Here is a 1973-nt window from a genome sequence, read left to right on the forward strand (position 1 = left end):
GATCCTGAGAAACCTTTAAAGGATCCTGAGAAACCTTTAAAAGATCCTGAGAAACCTTTGGAGGATCCTGAGGAATTTTTAAAGGATCCTGAGAAACATTTGGAGGATCCTGAGAAACCTTTAAAAGATCCTGAGAAACCTTTGGAGGATCCTGAGAAACCTTTAAAAGATCCTGAGAAACCTTTGGAGGATCCTGAGGAATTTTTAAAGGATCCTGAGAAACCTTTGGAGGATCCTGAGAAACTTTTAGAGGATCCTGAGAAACCTTTAAAAGATCCTGAGAAACTTTTAAAAGATCCTGAGAAACCTTTAAAGCATCAGAAATAAAACAAACTCCTTTTATTCTCAGTGAGGATGTGTCTGAGCAGCTTCACCTCCTGCTGCTGGTGGAGCTCCTCCAGCTTCTCCTTCGGTGCTTCTTTCTGCTCCCTCAGCTCCTTGATAAGCTCCATGGCCTGCAGAGAAACACCACAGATCCACCCTCAGCCGTCAGAACCTCTGATCAGCAAGTAAGAAACTTTCCTGTTCATTKAAAAACACTGGGTCCTCCCGCTGACCTCTGACCCCGCACAGGAAGTGCTGCAGCTCCAGCTGTTTACACATCAGCTGAAGGTGTTCCAGGTTTATTTGTAAAGAAATCAGGTTTATTCTTTTGCAGCAGAAACAAAATTTTTCTGAGCTGCTGTTTACAGCTGTCAAATATTTCCACACACAAAATAACGCACTGCGACCCCACATTTGTACAAAAATAAACCTAAAAAAAGAGTCAAATATATAAAARGTGAAAACTTAATAAGGAAGATTATTTGTGTCCATTTTCATATAAAGATAAGATAAAACTATGTTGGTTGTAATCTGACTGAGTTATTTCAAAACACRTCTAAATATTAAAGTGTCTGTGACATGCCTGTCCTTCAAATACAAAACGTCAAAGAAAACATCTTTAAACTTAAGAAAATTGGAATAATACTCATGATTTTACACATTTGTCTCATAAATGGCCTATTTTCTTTTGGATTTGGCTCAGTCAAAGTGAAACAGGAAGTGACATCAAAGGGGAACTCTTTAATAAAATAAACCCTCTGGTCTTTGTTTTTTAAAACAATATTATTTAAACTTTAACTCTTCTTCATCTCTCTGATAGAAACTCAAAATAATTTAAAGAAACATAAGATTCTTCTCTAMAGTCTCTGTTGTAACAACGCTCTGTTYACAKGCWGACATYCCCCTTTGACATCACTTCCTGTTTCTTCACATGCAAATATCTCAACAACTGTTCGTCTCAGYGACGTGAAATTTGTTTTGCAAAATTTTATCAATGTCCTCTTTATAAAAATGYGTTCATGTTCATTACAAAAAATTGATGTCACAGGCCCTTTAAGTTGTATAAGTTGTGACACGCTCTTTGTGTTGTTTGATCCAAATAAAACGTGAGCAGACCCCCTGCGTGGAGCCCACTGATCGTTCAGCTTCGTTACTCTTTAAACTCCCAGTTCAGTAAAAACAGTCACTCATTAACTCAACACCACTTTGAGCAAACAGCGTCACCACGGGGGGTGGTGTGTGTGTGTGTGTCAGGGTCTGATGGTGACATGTGGCGCTGGCTGGCACACGAGGGCACGCTGGGTCACAGAACCCGTCTGACCCGATCTGAGCCCACGCAGGACATGAATGATTCAGACGAGCTGCAGCATCACCTGCTCTGAGCCATTCATCCTCTGACAGCCGTCATCTCTGCAGGGGGGCTAATTACACACACACACACACCCCCATCACACGGAGCCCGGACAAGAGGAGGATCAGGAGCAGGTCTGGACCAGGACCAATCAAACTCAGACACTACACAGCAAAAACTGTCCATCTTACCAAGTTTTAAAACCTTATTTTAGCCAAAAAGTCTTTTTGATCTTGTTTTCAGACTGATTTACTAAACAAGAACTGATTGTGTAAGAATAATCATCTTGTTTTCAGAC

The 1973-nt window shown here is 40.5% G+C and overlaps 2 protein-coding genes across 2 annotated transcripts in view; both read right to left on the reverse strand.

Moving 5' to 3' along the window:
• Positions 1 to 455, reverse strand: part of LOC106522353 (glutamine-rich protein 2) — a gene marked incomplete at its 5' end in the record, with an annotated part of 17307 nt that extends 16852 nt beyond the window's left edge. Inside the window, 1 exon segment of the mRNA XM_014015332.1 lies at positions 375 to 455. Within this exon segment, the coding sequence (XP_013870786.1) occupies positions 375 to 452 (78 nt within the window).
• The window catches only part of LOC106522354 (tripartite motif-containing protein 35), a gene marked incomplete at its 3' end in the record, with an annotated part of 221193 nt that overhangs the window by 207984 nt on the left and 11236 nt on the right, over positions 1 to 1973 (reverse strand).

The sequence above is a fragment of the Austrofundulus limnaeus genome, unplaced genomic scaffold (assembly GCF_001266775.1).
Source record: "Austrofundulus limnaeus strain Quisiro unplaced genomic scaffold, Austrofundulus_limnaeus-1.0 Scaffold127, whole genome shotgun sequence".
Classification (NCBI taxonomy): Eukaryota; Metazoa; Chordata; class Actinopteri; order Cyprinodontiformes; family Rivulidae; genus Austrofundulus; species Austrofundulus limnaeus.